Source organism: Triturus cristatus, chromosome 6 (assembly GCF_964204655.1).
Source record: "Triturus cristatus chromosome 6, aTriCri1.1, whole genome shotgun sequence".
Classification (NCBI taxonomy): Eukaryota; Metazoa; Chordata; class Amphibia; order Caudata; family Salamandridae; genus Triturus; species Triturus cristatus.
In genome coordinates this window covers 1,826,092,049-1,826,115,249 of record NC_140589.1, presented here as the reverse complement: position 1 = coordinate 1,826,115,249, position 23,201 = coordinate 1,826,092,049, and the positions used below count along the sequence as shown (strand labels likewise).

The 23,201-nt window shown below is 49.0% G+C and overlaps 1 protein-coding gene across 2 annotated transcripts in view; it reads right to left on the bottom strand.

Annotated features, from left to right (window-relative positions):
- ASXL2 (ASXL transcriptional regulator 2) overlaps positions 1 to 23,201 on the bottom strand; it is a 516,529-nt gene that overhangs the window by 53,598 nt on the left and 439,730 nt on the right. For both annotated transcript variants that reach the window (XM_085613205.1, XM_085613206.1), the window contains 2 exons: positions 21,792 to 21,927; positions 6,700 to 6,863 (listed from right to left, as the gene is read on the bottom strand). In XM_085613205.1, coding sequence (XP_085469331.1) covers positions 6,700 to 6,863; positions 21,792 to 21,927 — 300 coding nt within the window. The remainder of the gene's footprint in view (positions 1 to 6,699; positions 6,864 to 21,791; positions 21,928 to 23,201) is intronic.

The following is a 23,201-nucleotide window of genomic DNA, read 5'->3' as shown; positions in this document are numbered from 1 at the left end:
GCATCGACAGTCCTATTTGAATAACACTTTCATCCAGATGCTGCATCATACCCATGTTGCTACGAACGCTACGAACTGTTGGATATGTGGGATGATGCCAGCCCATCAGAAGAAAGGAGGTACGCCATTCATACCACTTCCTTTCTCTCATAATGGCTCTTGTAGAGCATGGTACACTTTGCTGTTTGCCACTCGGAAACCGACAGTGGGACGATTGCTTTTCAGACTCAATAAAGAATGTCATCAGGACAGGAATGGATATCCACAAGCAAATGGGATAATTTGGGAATGGGAAGAGTACCGACCGGACAATGAATCCATTCCCTATATCTTCACGAATACCAGAGACACTGTGGGGAAGGACAAATTTGTGATCCAAGTGGCCCAAGCGGACCTGTGTGTCCAGAGTGTGGGTTTTATCCCTGTTGGTGTCAGTGATTGTATAACCGTGTTGAACATTGATGGGCTGAACAACAGTACCTTCCTAGCGTCCCATAATACCTACTTTGTATGTGGAAATAAAGGTTATTACCGGTTGCCGGCTGGGTGGTCTGGGGTATGCTACGTATCCTTCCTGTTACCTCCTGTATTTCTGGCACCCGCGTCATATCATAAGGATTTGAAATTGCTGAATAATGTGACTGTAAATAGATATAAACGTACTTTATCGATTGACGATGTGGATCAAACTGATACCAGCTTGCAACAGTATGTTGATTTTAACTTAGGACTGTTCTTCTTTGTTGGGGCCGCTTTGAATAGTAGGAAGATCCGAAGATTAACAAGAGTGGTAGAAGCTGTGACTAATCAGACTGCTGCTGCTCTTGGGAATCTTACGGAAGAGTTACAAATAACTAGGATTGTTGCATTGCAGAATCGTATGGTATTGGATGTAATGCTAGCTGATCGAGGAGGAGCCTGTAAAATTATTGGAAGTAGCTGCTGTGTGTTCATCCCTGATCATACGCCATCTGTTTATAGCGCCATTAACAAGCTGCATAAAATAGCAGCTGAAATACACACAGAAAACGGCACTTGGTCCTTTTCTGGATGGTTTTGGGCGTTGGTTACTGCCTGGGGTTGGAAGGTTCTAACTGGTCTATGTATTATTATAGCAATTCTGTTCTTTTTCTGTATGTGTATTCAATGTGGACCCTTGTGCTGTTCTGTATGCATTTCATTCTGCATTCCAAATAAGAAAGCTATTGCCGATGTTGCCCGCCAGAAGGGTCTAGCTAAAGAGGTTAAAGGAATGATGATAATTGACATATATGATGATTATTCTTGGAAGCCGGATGTCTTCAGTAAATGCTGAAAGGGTCGTCTGTTGTAAATTAAAGCAGAATGTGATTAAGCATTTACTGAAAACATTAATGCTTCCCCTCCATCGTGTTTTCTTCATTATGTTGGCCGAAGTCTGGACTCCATTTTGTATTGACATGCTGCCACGTGTTCGTCACGAGGAGAGTCCGACCTCTGTGTTAGTTGCTCTTGTAATCTGCCTAGTAACAGTTATAAATAGCTTTCTTGCCTATCTGGCGCATGCCCAGACTTGACCACATCTGTTATAATTAGCTTTGCTTGACCATGTGTTTTCGCGGGCTCAAGGAGTGTGTTAGCTCCGCCCATGTATTGATTCAGTATCGAGAATGGCCATAAATGGTAATGTTCTTCGACTTCATGTGGTAACCACCCACTCATGAGCCCCTCTGTTGTGTATAAAAGGGGACAATGTACGCAAGTTCTTTGTGCTACTCCTTGCAATACTGAAGAGTGTTGTGTGGATTGTAGGACCACCCTTAAGGGTTAATAAACGTTGTTTTTGTACTTTGCAGTTTCCGTGCCAACTTCCTTATAGATTTCGTTACAGAAGAGCGAACCCTTGTCTCTTGCGGGCCTAGCTGGGGCTTGTATTCATCACTGGGACAGTTGAGCCTGAACGGCCATAGGATCCTCGGATCCCTCCCAGTTGTCCCCATCATCCGATTCCTGGTATACAGGAGAAAGTAACGGAGCCGGGTGGTAGACATAATGTGTCTCTAGCGGCGTCCATCGACGCCGTACCGGCGCTGGGCCCGGAGTGGGACTGAACCGGGGCTCGACGTCGAGCGGAGTCGACGTCGGCGTCAGGGGTGGTACCGGTGTCGACGCCGGCGGAGGAGGCGTGACGAGGTCGACCGGCGTCGGCGGGGACTCGAGAACGGGTCCCTCGGGCGCTTGCGGCGTCGAGGCCGGAGCCGTCAACGGCACCGGGGCCAGAGCCACTGGCAGGCAAGGCAGCCCAGTCGGGTCCGCGGGGCCCGAAGGCGCACCAGCGGGCGCCGACGGCGGAGCCAGGTTCCTCATGGCCGAGAGGAAGGCACTGACTTCCGCCGGCGTCGCGTCAGTCCCTGGGACCGGAGGGTAGGGGGACGTGCGCGGCACCTGCGGCTCCGCCGGAGCCGCAGGGGTGGAACCACCCTGACCCTCGGCCGAGTCGCGCGACCGGCGAGGGGAGTCCGAAGAGCGGTGTCGCCTCTTGGACATCTTGGAATGCTTCGACTTACCCGAAGACTTGGATCCCGACGACCGGTGGTGACGTCGGCTGCGGCTCCGCGACCGATCCTTAGACCTCCTCCTGGACCGGGATCGAGAGGCGCGCGGAGCCGAGTGGCGAATCTCGAGAAGCTTATGGGACCGCTCCCGTCTAGCCTTCGAGGTCAGGGCCTTGCAGTCCGAGCACGACTCCGCGTCGTGATCGAGGCCCAAGCAGTAAAGGCACCGGCGGTGATGGTCCGTAACCGACATCAAGCGGTTACAGTCAGCACAGGCTTTAAAACCAGGCATCCTACCGGCACCGGAGTCGATTGACAGGATCAAAAAGGATCAAAAATTGACTAAAGGGGTAGCTCTCCCGGATCTGCGCTTACCGGCGCGGAAAAAAGAAGAATTGACGTCAGCGCGTGAGGGCGGCGTCTAAGTATTCCGACGACGTCATACCGGCGCACGACGCCGACGACGGACGCGGAGCCGCGGACGACGCCTAGCGACGCGCAAGGGGTATTGCTGATGAAAAATCTTCCGGATCCAGTCTGACGCCTGGGGATATTCTAAGGTGAGGAATCTAACTAACGGGTTTCTTTCAGATACATTGCTTTGTTGACAGAAATCTAGAGGCGGCTTATTCCCGGCACGGATGCTGGAGTTCACCAAAAGATGGGAGTTGGCGGGACAGCAGCTTGGAAGCTTCCAAGGACACCGAGAAGGCTTCAATCCCAAATATAAAAAGCAAAGTGAAAAAAAAGAATAATTTTCACCTCGTCCACCCTTTCTGGATGGTCACTGCTGTCTGTAACATATACGTCACAACATTAAAATGTTTGGATTAAGCCTGTAGTTTACCAAGGTTTGCATAAAAATATCACCAGATTCGCAATGAGCAGTGTCATCAGTGTGGCCTGCTGGAACGGTAAACTAGCCCGACGAAGGGCACAAATCTGCTTAGGGAGGGCTCGGTGGGCAGCAGGCTCAGTCAGACAGACTAACCAGAAATCAGAGAGGGGATCGTGCGGGGTGCTCCTAACACCAGATATTCCTCTCGAATGGATGTTAACATTCCTTGATATCACTTCAGAAACTCGTTATCCAAGGCTCATGTCCTCATGATGGTCTCAGAAGGTTATTCCCTTTACAGATCTGTCCTTCCTCCATGGCAAGACGCCCTGCAACTAATCCAGGAATACTGACAATGTAGTGTCCTGGACCGCGACTTACAGGGTGAATCCATGAAGGATGAAGTAGTGAGTCGACTGTCTGGGTTTTCAAGCTGACACCAATAGGCTGGACGGCACACGGATCTCTGGAACAAGGGCATCAATTTACTGTAAGATCTTACCACCTTTAGAAGCCCACAAACCACTGCCATGAGCTGCATTAGTGCTCTCGCAGCGCCATCAACCCAGTTGAGGGAGACTTCTAACTAACCTACTTCTGCTCACAACGCGAAGTAAGTTTGATGTAAGGTTCACATGGATGAGGCGTCTCAATGAATCCATTGAATTCACAGACACGATATGTCACAGTATTTGCTGTGAGACTGCACCACCTCGCTTTCACTCGCCAGATTTACTATTTTAACCTCATTCCTACCCAATGTCCATGCTAGGACCAAGCACCCGGAAACTACCATAGTAATAACAGTTCATAGCAGTCAAAGTGCATACAAATGACCCAGATTTGAGATTATTTGAGATGTATTTTATACACTTTCCAGAGCGAGCACAGAGCAATGAGGATAGTCAGGGAAATGTACGAAGCTGGAGACTAGGTCAGGCCAGTAGGCACAAAAATGAACAAACTAAACCGAGGAGCAGCCGCCTACTTGAATTGTGTAAAATAAACATTCTGAAAGTACGCTTTAAAGAAAATACAAGAATTAAAAATATGAAGAAGTATGAAAACAATATGCCGTAAAAATCCGAATTTGGCGTGCTCTGCATGAGGGGTAGGTGAGGGTCACAGGCTGAGTCTTTGGGACAGAATAAGACTGGAGACGAGGGCAGGGGCAGGTCATAACAGCTGACAGAGCATGCGCAGGTTAGGTATTGTGATAAGGGACACTTAAAAAAATCTCATTTGTATCATAAAACAGTATATCGTTTGCACTCACAGTACACTTCAATCTATTCTAACATGTTTCTTTTTCTAAAGTATCACCCAGATTAATTTAGAAATAGATAATTTGAAACACATTAAGTTCAGAACATTTTGTAGGAAACAGGTTTGATAGGTTACTGGTCTGTGCATTTTAAATTTAGTTTGAAAAATGTATTTAGAAAATGTTTTCAAAACTTTGACCTGAGTATTTAACTGGGCAGATTTACTGTTTTAACTTCAGTCCTAGGCAGTCTGGACTCACCATACTATACTGTATCAGCATCTAAAATCAACCTACAAACCAACATCCAGACCCTCGTCTGAATACCAGGTAAAGCAAAGTAAATATTGAGAGTAGGTAGAACACGGGTGAATGAAGCAAGCGTGAAGCGCATGCCCATTCGTCGAACCAAGAAAGATCCCAGTAAGTGCTTAATTCAAGCCGGTGCTTTCTGGAGCTGGGCATCAGCACTTAATTGTCAACATCAGCACTTATGACAGTCTGCCACATGGTGGCACTGTTTGTGTAATCTATAGATGAGCAGAACAGTTATTTATTAATTCAATATACATTAAAAACAACTAATACCTGCAGTACAAGATATTCTTATAGCTCTGGGGGCCTGAAATAGTCTGAATTGTCACACTTGTGGGAGTGTGATGGTCAGTAGTTGTGTTAGTGGTGTCATTGGTAACGATGGCAGGGGCAATGAGTGGGGCAAGCTGCAGTGGCCTCCTTACGAGGGCTTGCGCCTTATCTTAGCTGCCAGATATTTCAGGCAGCCTCACAAATACAGGCTTAGCAGCTTTATGAGAAAATACTTTTTACAATGTTTACATGTTTTATTGGCTGCATGCTACCTCTTGACTTAGATGAGAGGTACAAAGCCTACTGGGACCAAATATCAGATGTGAGTCTTTTTTAAGAGTGCGGGACACAATATGATTGATAGAGGGGACCGCAGAGGACAGCAAGTGAGACAGAAGCAAACAGGACGTAAAGAAAGCACAGAAGAGTTCAGTGCAGTCCCTCTTTGAATCACCAGAGGGCGCTTCAATGCCCAGTGACATCAGGCCACTTATATATAGAACTGTCTCGGAAGTGACAGGATCAGTTTCACAAACAGGAGGACAGCGACACATCTGAAGCGTCATCCTACAATCAGTGGACATTTCTGCATATGGGGGAAATCGTAATATTGGAGTAGGCCTGGAAATGAGTACAAGTCCTAAATTTGCAGATGCCATCACACCCTGTGTACTTATTCCTGCAGATAGGCTGCAGTACTCACGGTCAACACATTAAAGTACAGCAGAAAAGTACACCGCACAGTTAAAAAAAATGTTCTTTGGATGTGGCTTAACAACTAGAGCGGCCGACTTTGAAGCTGGGGAACCAGGTTCGAGTCTGGCGGGAGGCTCAAACATCCTGTGGTTCTGGACAAATTCTGGACAAATCCCTTAAGCTCCCTGTGCCTGAAAATGAATGTGTCCGTCTGTAATGCAACTGGTGCTCATGTAAAGTGCTCTGACACCTTTGGGTCGAGTTTGCGCTATATAAAACTGCAAAAATAAAACAACAAAAAAAACATTGCATGAAATATTATTTTTCTGTGCTGAGAAAGCATTCCCCTACACTATCTGAGGTTTTCACATCCACCTTGCAGATTTACTCTAGCACAGTTCACCCCTATGGCCAACACCACAACTTGGGTGGTAAAACCCACTGTTTGGGAATATACAGAGCGTTATGACTTGGTGGGTGTCCACCGCATTCATAAACTTCTTCAGCTCCTGCCCCTCCAGAAGAGCACACGGATGACGTCACTCCTAGCCCTAAGGATATGCGGCTGAACAGTCAACCACGCTGGTGAATAGTCTGCTGTAGAAAGTTGAAATTAATGTCACCAAATGCTGATTTTGTTTACTAAGATTGAGGAGTTTCGACTTCAGATCCAACTATTTGCAGGTGGAAGCTACAATTTCGATTGCAAAGTTTTTGAGTCGGGTCCATAGTCACGAAACACACAATGCCATGATTTGGTATTTTGAGTGGGCACCGACCTGCCTGTCCACCTCTGGCAGCAGCAGGAGCAGCTCCTGTTGGCAGTCTCCCGGCAGCACCGAGAAGGTGTGCTTGTTGATCAGGGCCCGCAGGTTCGTGTTGACCAGGATGGACTCCGGCGTTTCCACGTCGATCCAGGAGCACTTTGTCCTCTTCAGCTGCCCTGCAAGTCACAAGACGAGAGAGAGTTAGTCTTCTGCGGTCGGGAAAGCTGCATACAAGCTCCTTCCACTCATACTTTCGCTTATCACGCCTTTTAAGCGTGCTGCTCTGCACAAATCTGCTTCAAATTTACTTTCTGGGAGTTCCATGATCCACCCATTCCTTGGTCTTGTTCTTAAAACAAGTGTTTTCGTTGAAATGAGGTGAACATACAAATAGGAAACCTCTCTATTGCAGGCACTCGCCATCCATCTAAGAAGCACCTTTAGATTCCAGTGACCGACTGCGGGTGAGACGCAGAGGCCTTATCGAGCACATTCCTTCAAAAAATTGATTTGTTCATCATTCACTACATATTGAATTGTGAACATTTACCTAATGACATTCGTGTCAACTGCAAAGCAAGCAGCAAAATTTATGCCAACGACTCAATGTTTCAGGATACAATATTAGCGCTCTAGTAGCGGGACTTGTTTTTCTTGTGGAAAGTCTACAACCTCCTGGTAGCGGATCACTCTTTCTCTACATCGGTTTTAAAAAGTGTTGGCCGAGGATAACAGGATAAAGAGAGAGCAGGGAGCGGATGAGGTAAAAGTTGACAGAAGTGAAGTGGAGTGCGGGTAATTGGTGAATGGAGATACGCGGCCAGGGATAGGAGCGTGTTGATAGATCGGAGCGGTGCGTGTAAGTGCAGAAACTGGGGGAAAAGGACACACCACCCATAGACACACACACAATTTTCAAAGCTAAAGGCGCAACTGTTTCCACATCTTTTACATCATGTAAATCAATGTCTTTGCAGCAGTATTTCATGACCAATGCTAATCACATCATGTTAGTAGCGTGCAACTTTCAATAAAAAAATTACAACATCTTGACCAAGGAGTGCATACAAATGTCAATATGTCCAGCAAAGCGTCCACTCCCCAGAGCCTAGTGTCGTGGCCATCCTCAAGGAACACTTGACTATCCGCCACTTAAAATTGGGCTTCCTGCCCAGACCATGTATGCTGGAGGCAGGCGGTCCCTGGAGTCAGCCATGAGTGTACACCGAGTGCCACTAGAGCTGAGGAGCCGGGGCTGCTGTGAATGCACACAGACACTGAGCCGTGGTCGTTCCTTGCTGTGCCCCTGCTCTTAATAATGTATTTACTTACTAGGCATAGAGGAGTTATTTACTTTTCCATTCACTAACATGCTTCCTGTCCATCTTTGGTTCTCAAGCAAAACAAACTGATGCAACAGCAAGTAGACCCCTGTACCTCACTCAGGCAGATGTAATCAATACAATCCCATGTGCATTTATAAAATACTGATGGGAAATGCACAAGCTATACAGCACGCTGCACAACCTCTTTAGGTGAGCTAGAGCCTGTCCTGAGGAGCTATGCGGGTGTCGGCTGCCAATCCAGAACAAAAGACCAGCAAGTCCCTCCTCTCCTCAGAGTCGCAATGTTATTAAAGGGGCCCGGGTGAGGAGAGCGATTCCCTCTCAGAGACTATTCTGGTAATTATCCTCTCCGAGACCAGATCCCACCGTCACTGCTGCAGAAGGGCAGGCGGTCAGTTCTGGACGGTGTTGACTCGCAAAGTTAATCGTCCTAGAGAGGTAACGCTTAAAAGTTTGTGAGTGGGACGCGGGGAAACCAGGCAGGAAGAGGAAGTAAACAATCTCTTCTCACTTGATACACAATAAACATATTTAAGTCATCGCGTAACTTTTTTGCATGACATTTCTAAAGAGTCCATGGCAATTTCACGTATTAACGTTTGAAGGCCTAAACGTGCCTTGCCGGTCTCACGTGTAACTTTAATTCTCCGTAGACACAGATATGAGACTCCTCTTAAGGACTGCAGAACGTCATTTGATACGGAGGTATGAGGGATAGCAGGGGCCAGGCTAAGCGGGAAGGGCTTCAGGTTGACGTGGAAGGGCATCAGGGTAAACGGGAAGGGCTCCAGGCTGAGCGGATAGGGCTCCAGGCTGAGCGGGAAGGGCTTCAGGGTAAACAGGAAGGGCTGAGCTGGAAGGGCTTCAGGGTAAACGGGAAGGGCTCCAGGGTGAGAGGGAAGGGCTCCAGGCTGAGCGGGAAGGGCTTCAGGGTAAACAGGAAGGGCTGAGCTGGAAGGGCTTCAGGGTAAACGGGAAGGGCTCCAGGGTGAGAGGGAAGGGCTCCAGGGTGAGTGGGAAGGGCTTCAGGGTGAACGGGAAGGGCATCATGCTGAGCTGGAAGGGCTTCAGGGTAAACGGGAAGGGCTAAAGGCGGAGCGGGAAGGGCTCCAGGCTGAGCGGGATGGGCTTGAGGCTGAGAGGGAAGGGCTTCAGGATAAAGGGTAAGGGCTTGAGGCTGAGAGGGAAGGGCTCCAGGCTGAGCGGGCAGGGCTCCAGGCTGAGTGGGATAGGCTTGAGGCGGAGAGGGAAGGGCTTCTGGATAAACGGTAAGGGCCTCAGGCTGAGAGGGAAGAGCTCTAGGCTGAGAGGGAAGGGCTCCAGGCTGAGAGGGAAGGGCTCCAGGCTGAGAGGAAAGGGCTCTAGCCTGAGCGGGAAGGGCTCCAGGCTGAGTGGGAAGGGCTCCAGGCTGAGCGGGAAGGGCTCCAGGCTGAGCTGGAAGGGCTTCAGGCTGAGCTGGTATGGCTTCAGGCTTATCGGAAAGGGCTTCAGGCTGAGCAGGAAGGGCTCCAGGCTCAGCGAAAAGGGCTCCAGGGTGAGCGGCACTGGCTTGAGGCTGAGAGGGAAGGGCTTGAGGCTGAGAGGGAAGGGCTTGAGGCTGAGAGGGAAGGGCTTGAGGCTGAGAGGAAAGGGCTTGAGGCTGAGAGGGAAGGGCTTCAGGCTGAGAGGGAAGGGCTTCAGGCTAAACAGAAAGGGCATGAGGCTGAGCGGGAAGGGCGCTAGGCTCAGCAGGACAGGCTTGAGGCGGAGAGGGAAGGGCTTCAGGATAAACGGTAATGGCTTGAGGCTGAGAAGGAACCGCTCCAGGCTGAGCGGGAAGGGTTCCAGGCTGAGCGGGACAGGCTTGAGGCTGAGAGGGAAGGGCTTCAGGATAAACGGTAAGGGCTCCAGGCTGAGAGGGAAGGGCTCCAGGCTGAGCGGGAAGGACTCCAGGCTGAGCGGGAAGGACTCCAGGCTGAGCGGGAAGGACTCCAGGCTGTGCGGGAAGGACTCCAGGCTGTGCGGGAAGGACTCCAGGCTGAGCGGGAATGGCTTCAGGCTGAGCTGGAAGGGCTTCAGGTTAATCGGAAGGGGCTTGAGGCTGAGAGGGAATGGCTCCAGGCTGAGAAGGAACGGCTCCAGGCAGAGCAGGAAGGGCTCCAGGCTCACCGAGAAGGGCTCCAGGCTCAGCGGGACGGGCTTGAGGCTGAGAGGGAAGGGCTTGAAGCTGAGAGGGAAGGGCTTGTTGCTGAGAGGGAAGGGCTTCAGGATACACGGTAAGGGCTTCAGACTGAGAGGGAAGGGCTTCAGGCTAAACAGAAAGGGCATGAGGCTGAGCGGGAAGGGCTCCAGGCTGAGCGGGACGGGCTTGAGGCTGAGAGGGAAGGGCTTGAAGCTGAGAGGGAAGGGCTTGAGGCTGAGAGGGAAGGGCTTGAGGCTGAGAGGGAAGGGCTTGAGGCTGAGAGGGAAGGGCTTGAGGCTGAGAGGGAAGGGCTTGAGGCTGAGAGGGAAGGGCTTCAGGCTGAGACGGAGGGGTTTGTGGCTGAGAGGAAAGGGCTTCAGGATAAACGGTAAGGACTTCAGACTGAGAGGGAAGGGCTCCAGGCTGAGCGGGAAGGATGCCAAGCTGACAGGAAAGGGCTCTAGCCTGAGCGGGAAGGGCTTCAGGCTGAGCTGGAAGGGCTTCAGGCTAATCGGAAAGGGCATCAGGCTGAGGGGGAACGGCTCCAGGCTGAGAGGGAACGGCTCCAGGCGGAGCAGGAAGTGCTCCAGGCTCAGCGAGAAGGGCTCCAGGCTCAGCGGGACGGGCTTGAGGCTGAGAGGGAAGGGCTTGAGGCTGAGAGAAAAGGGCTTGTGGCTGAGAGGGAAGGGCTTGTGGCTGAGAGGGAAGGGCTTCAGGATAAACGGTAAGGGCTTCAGGCTGAGAGGGAAGGGATTCAGGCTAAACAGAGATGGCATGAGGCTGAGCGGGAAGGGCTCCAGGCTGAGCGGGACGGGCTTGAGGCTGAGAGGGAAGGGCTTGAGGCTGAGAGGGAAGGGCTTGAGGCTGAGAGGGAAGGGCTTCAGGATAAACGGTAAGGGCTTGAGGCTGAGAGGGAAGGGCTTGAGTCTGAGAGGGAAGGGCTTGAGGCTGAGAGGGAAGGGCTTGTGGCTGAGAGGGAAGGGCTTCAGGATAAACGGTAAGGGCTTCAGGCTGAGAGGGAAGGGCTCCAGGCTGAGTGGGAAGGGCTCCAAGCTGACAGGAAAGGGCTCTAGCCTGAGCGGGAAGGGCTTCAGGCTGAGCAAAAGGAGTTCCAGCTGAGCATGAAGGGTTCAAGGCCAGGTGGGAAGGGCTTCAGGCTGTGCGGGAAGAGGATCTGAGTGAGACGAGCTTCAAGATGAGTGGTAAGAAGGGCCCCAAGCTGGGCTTGTAATACCCTAGGCTGGCAGGATGGGCGACAAGCCTGGCACAGAAGGTCGCATGCCAAAGCGCGCCGCGCCTCAGCCTGACTCAGTTTCCAGCTCTCTGCTGTCCCGCTGTCACCGAGCAACAGAATGTGATATCTGCGGGGGTCACTCCCAGGCAGGGGGGCAGCGAGGTGTCCATTAGCGCTTGACCTTTGGGGTCTGAGGGCAGGGGTGCTCGGCGTACCTAGACCCACTCCCCAGGTAGAACACTAACCTTAGAAATGCCCCCACAAACTCAGCCGCTAACAAATAGGAGAAAAAAAAGTCACTTTTTTTGTCAGAAAAAATCAATATCCTATTCTCTTTTGAGTTGATTAAATTAATAAACAACTACAATAAAATATAGTCCTGCACTGAGAACTAATCACAGAGGCTAAGGTGTCACAGGTGGAGCAGGTGCTGCAGCACACTGCCCAATACACCTTAGATGTGGCTGTCTTTCACTGCCCAGCTGGCAGCCAAGCTCAGTTTCCTAGGTACGCCTAGCTAGGTAGGTCAAGGTAGGGTCTACGGTGCACCTGGTGCTCCTGCCACAGACCAGTGGCTGCTCGAAGAGCCTTGGTAGGCAGAGTGGCTCACCAAATAGAGCAGCTGTAGTGTGGGCACATTTCTGAGGTTAGTTTTCTGCCTACCCTCCCCTGACCTACCTACCTACTTAATATTGGTCCTACATGCATGATGAAACAAACAAGTCTTTATGAACTGTGGCAAATTCAGGTAGCTTTAGAGCTTGGCTTTCCAGAGTTTCTCCTTATAATACAATGAAACACATCAAAGCAAGTGCCAGTCTAACAGCGATGTATGCATTCCTTAAATACTAAGGGGAAATACATGTTAGTTATTGCATATCATTTTTTTGAAAAAAATGGTTTGACAGCTAACGTACTTAACTATTTATACTTTCTATAAGATGTGGTGGATTTGAAATACTTTGTGTCTACAATGATCCAATGGCTGTAGATTGCAAGGTACCTATTTACTAGCTTCTGTGTGTGCTACAGCTTACCAATAGGACAGCAGACAAACATTTAAAAGGCAGACAAGGGAAATGAAGTACCATTGCCTCAGAGTCAGTCTAGCCCCACGTCTGCAAGAGGTTTGCTCATGCCACACATTGCGCATGGAAGACTCTACGAAGCTGCAAATGAAGCCCAACGTAAGCACGGCAAACACTATTACAGAGTGGGAGCTAGGACCCAGTGGCAGGGTCAGAGACTGGACACCAACACCCATCAGGTCAATTACCACTTCCTGGGAGCATGGGGAACCGGAAGGGGTGGAGAAAGGGGCATTCATCGCGATGCAGGATAGTGATTGAGGCAGGGTTGCGTGAGTGGACGCTACCTCATCCGTTCGTAGAGGAATAAGAATCGGGGAGGAATTTTGAAATAAATGTTAGCGGTGGCCATGTACCTGCGTCCTGTGGTTTGTGGTGTCTGTATCCTTTCCTGGGTTCTCGTCAAGGACTACTTGACAACCAACAGCCATGCAGAATCACAGAACTAGTTGACACTGCAATCATATAAAGATATTCCATTCCACTGCCATAATGTTAGCTGCTTAAAGCCTAGGAACTGTAAGTGACCAGTGGTATCCAATCTTTCTGCATCAAGGGGAACAGAGATGTAACAATCTGAAGATGATGCCTGGATCACCACGCAAACTAGACTTAGCTTTCAAAGCTAACTCTTCTATACCTGATAACCGGATTGCGATACGTGCAGGTGGAAGGCTGACCTGGAGTAAACAATCACTCTGCCCAGTATCGGTGGGGTCAAAAATCCTCACAACGGGTGGATGGTGGTGTGGTTGACCTTCTGGGTCTTGCTTTTTTTTTCTCCAATGGACTCCACATGTGTAAGCCCACAAGAGGACGGCAGTTGCCACTCCCCTTTTCCCCCAGCAGGCTAAGAGAAGACTGATGGATCATGACAGCTTACATTCTAGTGAGAGCCACAGGCGTTTTGAACAGTACACTATGCGGAGATATCCACAGACCACCTGCGGGTAAAACCCGCTCACGTCACCTATATCTGCAGTCGCTCCCTCCCCTATGGGTGTGAATGATGTTTGGGCACGCATGTGTTACGCATGCAGAACCAGCTCAGTACGAACTGCGTCCTCTGCCAGGACATCTTGCAGAAGATATTAGTTCCGTACACAGTTAAAGACCATTCAGGCTTCCGTATCCTTGAAGCAGCTGCTGGTCCTGTGCCTCAGAGACACCACTGAAGCTTCACCCTTGTCTGACTTTTGCCTGAAAGCGAAAGACTGAGCAAACCCAGGTCTGTTGCTTGTCCGCCCCTCCGGGAGATAAGCTGCATCCCTTTACGGGTGTCTCATCTGAGTGTTGCCTCCAAGTGTACAGACGATGGGACACAATAAGTGACGGTAAAGGACGCCTGACGCCTGGGAACATTACTACATGAAAAGATTTGACTAGCTGCAAACTGAGTAAGACTTGAAAAAAGAAAGAGGTTTTTTTTTTTTGATACCCACAACTCAAACATGCCATACAGACACACAAGGGTTGACATGACGATGCCCGACTGCTTGTACCTGGAAAACAGGGTATTGGCAGACGGGCTGATGAAAGGGGCAATATAGACCGTTTACAAGACACTGATGAGGGCTCCCAGAAGAGTGTAGCTCCCGAGACAAAATGTGAAAGGATGCCGCTCGCCGCCTTAAATAGCTGACTCAAGCCTGGAACATTGGTGCTCCGCTTCCAATCCTGCCTGAATCCCGCTGGGTGAGACTACAGCCTCTGTTACTGCTGGGTGGGACTGCGAGGACCAGCTTGCTTAGCGCATTGACGACCTTCGGCGCAGCTGGTGCCTCTTCCCTCCCACTTCTTTCAGCAGCCAAACAACGACTCGCGGCCCCCGCTCCGCGGGAGCCGCTCGCCGCCTTAAATAGCTGACTCAAGCCTGGAACATTGGTGCTCCGCTTCCAATCCTGCCTGAATCCCGCTGGGTGAGACTACAGCCTCTGTTACTGCCGGGTGGGACTGCGAGGACCAGCTTGCTTAGCGCATTGACGACCTTCGGCACAGCTGGTGCCTCTTCCCTCCCACTTCTTTCAGCAGCCAAACAACGACTCGCGGCCCCCGCTCCGTGGGAGCCGCTCGCCGCCTTAAATGGCTGACTCAAGCCTGGAACATTGGTGCTCCGCTTCCAATCCTGCCTGAATCCCGCTGGGTGAGACTACAGCCTCTGTTACTGCCGGGTGGGACTGCGAGGACCAGCTTGCTTAGCGCATGGACGACCTTCGGCGCAGCTGGTGCCTCTTCCCTCCCACTTCTTTCAGCAGCAAAACAACGACTCGCGGCCCCCGCTCCGCGGGCGCCGCTCGCCGCCTTAAATAGCTGACTCAAGCCTAGAACATTGGTGCTCCGCTTCCAATCCTGCCTGAATCCCGCTGGGTGAGACTACAGCCTCTGTTACTGCCGGGTGGGACTGCGAGGACCAGCTTGCTTAGCGCATTGACGACCTTCGGCGCAGCTGGTGCCTCTTCCCTCCCACTTCTTTCAGCAGCCAAACAACGACTCGCGGCCCCCGCTCCGCGGGCGCCGCTCGCCGCCTTAAATAGCTGACTCAAGCCTGGAACATTGGTGCTCCGCTTCCAATCCTGCCTGAATCCCGCTGGGTGAGACTACAGCCTCTGTTACTGCCGGGTGGGACTGCGAGGACCAGCTTGCTTAGCGCATTGACGACCTTCGGCGCAGCTGGTGCCTCTTCCCTCCCACTTCTTCCTATTTTAGAGAATCACGCTCCCTTCGCGCTAGCGGAACGCGCGTGGGACGAAGCTCGGGGCGAAGACCGGGCAAAGAGCGGGCCGTTTGAGGCCGTTCGAGAACGGGCGAGCTAGGGCTAGGGCCCATATCCCTTGCCTAAAGTCCCTTGCCTACTCTTGGAACTGTGACGAGACCATGACATCTAGAGAAACGAGGAGAAAAGCGCATTGGCCATCGGGAGGACAACAGGTACTTTGGATACGTATTTTGCAAAGGCGGGGTCCCTTCTCATTGATGAGATCACTATCCTTGAAAGGCGCATCTCACAAGAGATTGACTGGGTTAGGAGATCTTCTTTGGGTCCCCTTGCTCATGCCATTTCTCCTGAACAAACGCCTAACTGTACATCTCTAGTTACAGGGGGGATAAATGGCGTGCCTGTTTCACCTGACCCAAATTGCTCTGTTGTTCCCTCTATTGATTGTGATATTTCTGCTACTGTAGAGCTCAGTGTATTACCCCTTCCAATATGCAAGGCCCCTTTACCCCAAACTGCCGAAGGGGGTGACTCTAATACGAATACAACTATTGATAGGGAGTCCATGCAGCAATTACAGGGAGAAAAGGAGGGAGCTACTCTGAAAAGGAAAAAAAGGGCTTATACGACAGGGGGTAGAAAACCTAAGATTTCGAAGCCTAATTCTAGGGGTGAGGGCAACCAACTGGGTCTAGCTAGCAAAGGGCTAGACTTGTCTCTTAAAACAGGGGCTTTGCCTCATCAGACTTCGGCTAAAATTCTCCCCAGTCAAAATACTCCAGTAGGGGTGGGGGAATTCACTCTCTCAGGTTTTCGCACTTTACTGAGGGAAATGCTTACCCCCCTAGAAGACCGCTTGGTTAATATGGAAATGTGTTTACTGGACTTGCGAAAGGGTCTTTTGGACTTAGTAGCAGGCCAAAGAGCAAGTCCATATGGAGTTCATGGGACTATTGTTGGGACGTCGCACCCACCTCCTAATCCAGTTACTTTGGCCCCTGCATTTCCAACATCCATTTCTTCAGAAAACATCACTCCAGTCCCATTGCCAAAACTCGCCCCTGTATCTCCTTCTAGGCAACCACCCCCAATACCAACAGTCAGGAGGTCGAATCTAACTGCCCCGGCCCATACATCAGGCCAGGAGAAACCAACAAATGATGCAGTAAACTGCTAATTCCGGCAAGCTAGCCCCCATAATTGGCGAAAAATAGTCAATCTGCCTCCGGAGGCGGCAGTCTATACTGCGATCCTGAAGGGGGTACCTGTGCTCCGCGGTAATGCGGTGGAACCTTATGACTCTTTACGTAATAAGGTTATTAGCTGGTTAAACATCCATAGGCCCTCACCACCTAATCTCAGAGGAGAAACCCTTATGGTCAGAAGGGTTCCATGGGTTGGATACACCATTAAGAAAAGCGTGGGGGACTGTATAATTGTAAGTTTTAGGTATCCGCAGGTTGTGCCTTACATCTGTAACTGGGTTGGGAGCACAGGAGCCACATCCATTGAATTAGTCCATTTGTCACATTTTTATCCCAACACATGTGACTCTATTATGAGTAGGGACGACGGCTGGACTAGGGTGGGATCTGTCGACGACGGGCCTAGATCTAGGCCCACCCGTAATGGTACCACTAATTATGGCAACTATATACACCCTAATAGATATAGTTGCCTGGACCAGGTTGATTGACCATATAAGGGACAGGGGATTGTGAGAGGTGAGATAGATATCATCGCCCGAGAATCTGATGCCCCCCGATGGGAGAAGTTAACATCTACCAGCTCCCAGGGTCAAATAACCAATCTACTTCAGAGTCCACTGGGTAATAATAACAATAATTTAACTGTGATAGTCCCGCCTGCTTCCATCGTTGCCCCTATTGTCCCATTCACTTTGGAAATACCATTGCAAGTGCCCACAGCCCCAACATTGGACACTGTATCCAAGAAAACTGGGGGATTAGGATTAGAACCTTCAGTTGAAACCTTAAAAGTTCTTTCTTGGAACGTGGCGGGCATTGCTAACAAATTATATACAAATGATTGGGACTCCCTAGTAGGCAACAGTGATATCTGCCTATTTCAAGAGACCTGGGCAAGGGAGCCGCTGAGCAGAGCAGGATATGCAGTGTTTGAAATTAATGCCACTTGGACTGGTAAAGGGAGGCCATCTGGTGGTCTGGCGGTTTGGGTAGCTAGTCACATTGGGTGTAACGCGGAGAGTGTATCCACGCTCTCGCAGGACATACAGTGTGTCCTACTCAAGTGGCCTAATGCTTTAAATTTGGCAATTATTAATGTGTATTCCCGCCCAGTTAGTGCGGCTATGGACTCCCCCCACATTAGACGATCTTTCGTCTTTCTTGGGCCATCTTCCAAATGACTACAAGATACTGATGGGTGGTGATTTCAATTGCCACTTTGAACCCTTGGAAGGCCTAAAGGAAGGTGCCCTTACTGCTGAAGACGACTTCTGGCGTGTCCCGCCATGTCAATATCCCCATGTAAAATCTTGGTCCCCTCTTGTAGTACAAATCTTGTCCTTAACATTAAATTTCTCTCTAAGGGCCTGTAACGGCCGTACCACCTCTGATATCTCTTCATCATGTACCTTCAATAGGAAGGATCATGAATCGAGGTTGGATTATATTTTTGTAGATACCGGCCTCTAGTCTAAGGTCCAGGACTTTAGAGTAATTGCAAGAACGGACACTGATCACAACGCACTTCTTTCACTTGATATGGTGCATCCCATACGTGTTGGTGGATCACTCTCCGTCGAGCCCAGTGAGGACCCAGGGAATCTGGTTCTTAGCTCCAATAGACGCAGGGTTAAATGGGCGAAACTGGCAAATTCAGAAGAGACCATAAGTAAAATTTATCAGCTAGTACTCCCCAAGCTAAAAGAACTTGACATATTAATTAATCAGCCAAGACCCCTGGATTACAATGAGAAGTTAGCCCTAATTCATGAAGATTTAGTGGGAGCTTTAGGCGAAGTTTTCTATCCAGTGGTACTGCTGCGGAAGAAAAAGACTCGAACCCCCACCTGGTACAACTCTTCTTGCAAAAAGATTAAGTCAGAACTAATAAATACAATAAAAGCAGGTACTGACAAGGGCAAGGTTACTGAGCTCAGGCGGAATTATAAGAAAGCTATGGCACTAGCACGTTCGGATTGGGATTGGAATAGATGGCAGGACCTTTCTCTAGCATTAGAAGCAAGGGACCCGAGAAAATTCTGGTCCCTGGTAAATACTGGTGCAGGAGAACCCAAAGCTGCGGTGGAGCCAAACATTGCAGCTTCTGTCTGGGTGGCCCACTTTGGCAAATTGTATCAAGAAACTTCTGGTTTTGACAATGATGCAGCCTCCACTGTTTTATCTATTCCTGAAGCTGGACTGGAATTTACCCTTGGTGAGGTGGTCAGTGCAATTGAGGGTCTGGCGAGGGGGAAGGCTCCAGGTCTCGATAGGTTGCCTGGTGATCTCTTTCGCCTCCACCCAGAGATCTGGGGCCCTTATCTCCTCATTCTATTGCGGGAGGTATGGAGATCCCCTGTACTTGGCTGGGGGCAGAGATAGTACCTATTTTTTAAAAGGGCTCTCCACTTCTACCGGCCAACTACAGGCCGATCAGTCTCATAGATGTTCCCCAGAAAATCTATTCTCGCCTCCTCCTGAACCATCTTTTGGATTGGATGGAGGAAAATTAAATCCTTAGCCCCCTTCAGGCTGGCTTCAGGAAAAACACGTCCACCATGGACCAGATCTTCCGTCTCGTTCTCCTTTATTGGAAAACCGTGAGTATCGAGAGGGGGAGGCTGTACATGGTGTTCGTGGACCTGAGGTCAGCCTTTGACCTGGTCCCCCGCAAGAAATTATGGGAGGTCCTAAAGGAGCTGGGCGTTCCGACCCATCTATTAAACACCATAATTAGGCTTCATGTTAACAACTTCGCTCAGGTCAGGTGTGGGAGGGATGGAGCATTGACATCAAGGTTTCCAGTCCTTAGAGGGGTAAGACAGGGTTGCGTTTTGGCGCCAACCCTGTTTTGCCTCTATGTCAATAACGTCATATCCCATCTTGACACTATTGCGGACAATGATGCTCCATCCTTGGCAGGCAGGAGGGTACCAGCCATTATGTTTGCGGACGATACCCTCCTGCTCTCAAAATCCCCGATGGGGATCCAACGGATTTTAGATGGATTTGGTCTTTTCTGTAGTCAATATGGTCTAGAGATCAACACAGAGAAGACCAAGTTCATGATATTTAACCCATCATCCAAAACTAGACCGAATCCATCATTGAGTTCAGTAAGATTGGAGAGGGTAAAAACTTTCCAGTACTTGGGGGTAACCCTGCAAGAGAATTTATCGTGGGAACCCCAAATAGCAAGATGCCGGCTAAAGCTGTCCCAATTATCTGGGGCAATTTTGAAGGTTGTAAACACTTCCACTTATAAACCCATCAGTCCGGCAGTGGAAGTGTATAAAACCCAAGCTAAAGCGGCCGCATCTTATGGTGGAGAGCTATGGGGGTATAAAGCAGGGGTAGGAATTGTCAACGTGGAAAACAACTTCCTCAGGCGTCTCCTTGCTCTTCCCCGTGGCACACCCCTTTTCCCTTTAAGATTAGACATGGGTTTACCCTCTATAAGAGAGGATTTGGGCTTAATGCCTTTGAGATTTTGGCACAGGCTTTGGTCCACTGGTGAGCTTGCACACTATAGGCAAGAGCTCACTTATGTAATGAACTTGAATCAGTGTGACAAAATCCCGTGGTTGGCTTTTATAAAGAAAGAACTGCATCGGCTGGGACTCCCTGAATTATGGGAGTTACCTGAACAAGGCTGCCATAGGGTTTCACGAAAAAGTCTCGTGGAGATACATAAGGAGAAAAGTCTTGCCTCCTTGGTTTCTGCACCCAACAAAGGTATTCTAACTGATCGATTCCTGGATTCCAAGGATTCATATCAGTTCGAAGGTTTTATGGACATTATCTTCCCCATTATATCAAGAAAATTGTTCATTCAATGGAGGTTAGGGACTTTGCCTATCAAAACTTTCACCTACAAATAGACCAAGAGGGATGAAGAAACGTGTCCTGGGTGTTGCATCCATGATGAGGAGGAAATTCACCTTCTGTTCTTTTGCCCAGCTTACAATAGACCAAGGAAATATTGGTTAGTTCCACTTTGTAGAAATCTGGGTATAAGGAGCCACTTGCATTCGTACAGAATATTGAAAACAAGTACCGCCCCCCCACATAGTCTTTGCAGTTGCCAAATTTATAACGGCTATGTGGCGGATAAGGACCAAATTATTAAAAGACTGAATAATGCTGTAATGAACTGTAATTGCTCTTCGTGATTAGAAATGCCATGTATATTGATTTTACGGGTTTTTATGGAATGCTTTTAATATATAGTGGATGTTTTATGTTGATATTGTTTTATTGCATCTTTTATGGCCAAAATGGCCGAAAGAAAGAAAGAAAGAAAGAAAGGAAAGAAAGGCACGTGGGACCATGTGTCTCAGGCCAGTCTGCTGAGAAGAAAACATCTCCCTTGATGAGCCATGTCTCCTCTTCATACCTGGAGTGTTCAACAACCAAAGGCTTGTTTCCAACAAACTCCAGAGCGCATTCATAAAAAAGCTGAATATTGATTTTTGTGCCAGATTTGCAACCACACTACACAATGAGATCTGAACGCACCGACAGTCTTTGCATTTTAAACTGTCCTGTGTCTGTCATATAAATATCTTTCTATTGCTCACGTATGGTAAATGTTTTTTTAATGTTTATATTACGTTTCTAACTATAAATGCAAGCAAACTAATTTCTGAGCTGTGGATTCTCTTATAATATTTCTAGATTGTGCCATGACAAGGCAGTCAAAAAACAGATCCATTTTCTCCCAATAAAAACTGAAAAATGTCTCCCTGTTTGTAAAAACACCAGCAGCCACACAGACTTTTACAGATGCATCCATTATACTGCACTATATTCAAGTGGCCAACGTGTTACGCGGTTTATCCGAAATCTGACGTCCTAGCAAGGCCAAGCAGCAGATTCACCAGTTTTGTTTTCACAACTTCCACAACACGTTATACAGAATGAGTAATGTTTGGTTTTCCATTAGCTGAAGTTTGCATGCTCTGACATTTACAGCGGGTGCAGCGGGCCTAGCCCGTGGGCTGTGTGCGGACCAGTCTCTATGGCAGCCAGTCGAATACAGAGATGGCGTAAGCCCTGCTCTTCTGTGAGTCATCACCAGGAGACCCAGAAGGAAATATTGCTTCCCAAGAATAATTCTGTCTCTGCCTGGAGGTTTTCAGTAAACTGCTGCAGCTGTTCGGCTAATCAACAGGACCCTGCCAGCGCCTGGATGCCCTCATGGGTGTCAAGAAGCGCTCTACAGATCTACTGACTGGCTGAAACCTACTGATTGAGCTAATTCTTAGGTTTACAACACATCTGACAGATAGCTGGGAAAGCCAAAGACATCAAGAATAGAGGCAGTTTTCCCTCTCCTGCGTGTAGATCACCTGTCTTTGTTGGTGCCGGCTCACTGGCTGCTTTGACCGTCTTCAGTAGGATGTGCTGGTTTGAGGAGACAGGCATGCCTGCTTTGCCTTGTTGTTGCTGCTGCTGTTTCTTCTGCTGTTGTTGCTGCTTCAAGGCCTGGAGAGGAAAAAGGATCGGAATGTGGAGTAAGAATCAACAGTGTAAGCCGCAAAACAAATACAAGCCGGAAGGGCTCCAGACAGCCGGAGCTCAACCATGCTGCAGGCAGATCCCATGCCCACCCAGCCCCGAGGGCACGCTGTCTTTTTCTTGTTTGGCACTGGGCTGCACCCTTTGCTTCCCTTTCGCTGCTTCTCGTCATTCATACTGTGCCGCACAACCAAACACTGAGATTACAGAACTGTCGGGGAAACCTGCTAGATTTTAAATCCCTCCTCGACGTCAGCCACGTCGCCACTGCGTGCCGTCCCCTCAACGCCCCCATCCACGGTGACGTCCGAAGTAAGCAGGCAGGTGAATCTGTTCATGTAATGTGATCATCTTTACAGGCATGCCAACTCACATTCTTAAAAGTCCCAAAAAGTAAGTTACTGAGTTTACTTCTGTCTACTAAAGTTATATAGTGTTTTATGTTTGCTTTAAATGGGTAAAAATAGAGATGCTGACGCAAGACTTTCCTTTCAAAATACAAAGGGTATGTGCTGCAGGAAAAGAATCTAAAAGTAACGTGCATTACTTTTGTAAACAATTTGGGCAAAAGGTCCAGTAGCCATGCATCCAATATTTCAGGCATGAGCAAACACATTGGCTACATGTTTCATGGATGGGCTTTGTGCACACACTTCCTTCTAACTGTGTTGGATATATGGGGATATAGGGTCTGCATAAAAGTGCCTGATAGAGGTAGTTGGTGTTTATTGCATCCGATTAAATTCAATATCTTGGGGTTCAGAACTTATCAGGTGTGATAAATTGCACCTAGACCGAGTTTTTTTCTCGGTAATGGGTAATAACATGCCAATTTTTGTGCTTACTTAACCAAAAGCTCCCCGGCACGAACATTACCTGGTCGTTTTTCCCTAATACATTTCTGCCAGGTTTGTCCAGCCGACATTTAATTGGAAGTGCAGTCTTTATCACACCTAGTAGCAGCGGGGTGCGACAAAGTGGACACAACTTGCAATTTTGACCGCTGGACAAATAGGACTTTCTGTAAAGGTTAGAATTATCCTGGCCAGCCATAATCAGATACATTGGGCGCAAACCTTACCAGTGGGAAAATGCTAACATACAGTCTTGATATAAACCTGGGCAGATTTTGCCCCAGATACAGGTTTCTCTAGTGGAACTGGGCAGAACCACATGGTATTAAACTTACCGAACTGCTTTCCCTGCGGAAAGCCTTCCAGTAATACTCGGAGGAATTTGTT